This window comes from Myotis brandtii, unplaced genomic scaffold (assembly GCF_000412655.1).
Source record: "Myotis brandtii unplaced genomic scaffold, ASM41265v1 scaffold632, whole genome shotgun sequence".
Classification (NCBI taxonomy): domain Eukaryota; kingdom Metazoa; phylum Chordata; class Mammalia; order Chiroptera; family Vespertilionidae; genus Myotis; species Myotis brandtii.
The window spans coordinates 284,193-285,116 of NW_005370419.1; the positions used below are offsets into that span (position 1 = coordinate 284,193).

The 924-nt window shown below is 64.4% G+C and overlaps 1 protein-coding gene across 1 annotated transcript in view; it reads right to left on the bottom strand.

The window, feature by feature from the left end:
- NPTX1 (neuronal pentraxin I) overlaps positions 1-924 on the bottom strand; it is a 7,309-nt gene that overhangs the window by 1,879 nt on the left and 4,506 nt on the right. The window contains exon 3 of the mRNA XM_014528385.1: positions 659-890. Within this exon, the coding sequence (XP_014383871.1) occupies positions 659-890 (232 nt within the window). The remainder of the gene's footprint in view (positions 1-658; positions 891-924) is intronic.

Consider the following 924-nt stretch of genomic DNA (forward strand, 5'->3'; position numbering starts at 1 on the left):
TTCAGTTATGTAAGGTGCCTTAAGATGGCACTGTTTAAATCCATCCGCACACTTTGCAGTCTGAGAAGGGTCACGTGGTTCTGCTCTGAGCCCAGGCGCCCCCCCCCCTTTACAACCTTGTTTGATTTCTGCGACTTCAAGGCTAAGCCGCCAAGCTCATCCGTGTGCCCCGCGGTGCCATGGGGCCCCTCGGAGTTGGGGACCGGGGAACTGCAAGATGCCAGGCTTTGGGTCACTCCACAGGGAAGATCAAACCGGGGGGGGGGGTCCCCAGGAAAGGGGAGGGGCAGGAGGGCTGGGAGGAGACCTGTTCGGGTCTGTGGGGACCAGGAAGACCAGGTCCAGCCCGAGCAGCGGGGATGCCCCCCTGCCCCCCCAGCCAGGCTTCCTTCCCGGGAGGGCCTGGCTGACCAGGCCACAGGGCAAAGTTACTGAAGATTGAACAGACCAGGCTCGAGAAGATCCTGCGAGTGTGTGTGTGTGTGTAGGGGGGCACGAGGCCCCAGGCGATCCCTTCCCCTCTCTGCTTCCCTTCCACAGGCATAGCCAGAGCTCAGGGCCCCCGCCCCCTCCCCCAGGAACACCCCGCTGGGTGCCCCAAACCCTGTGCAGGATTCGGGGAGGCACTTGGGGTGGGGGGGAGCCAGGGGGCAGCTACCTTTCTCCAGCTCGCTGATGCGCTGGTGCAGCGAGGTCAGGGCGCTCTCGATCTTGACCCTCTCCTCCGTGTCGTTCTTGGGGCCCCCCTTGCCCTCCTCCAGCGAATTCACCCTGGACAGCACCTGCCTCTCCAGGTCGTCGATCTTGCTCTGCAGCAGGTCCTTGAGGCTGTTGGTCTGGCTGGAGGAGTTGAGCCGGCTGTACTGCTGCGGGGTGCAGGGGGCCACAGGTTACAGCGGGGGACCGGCCGGGAGCCTTCGGGGC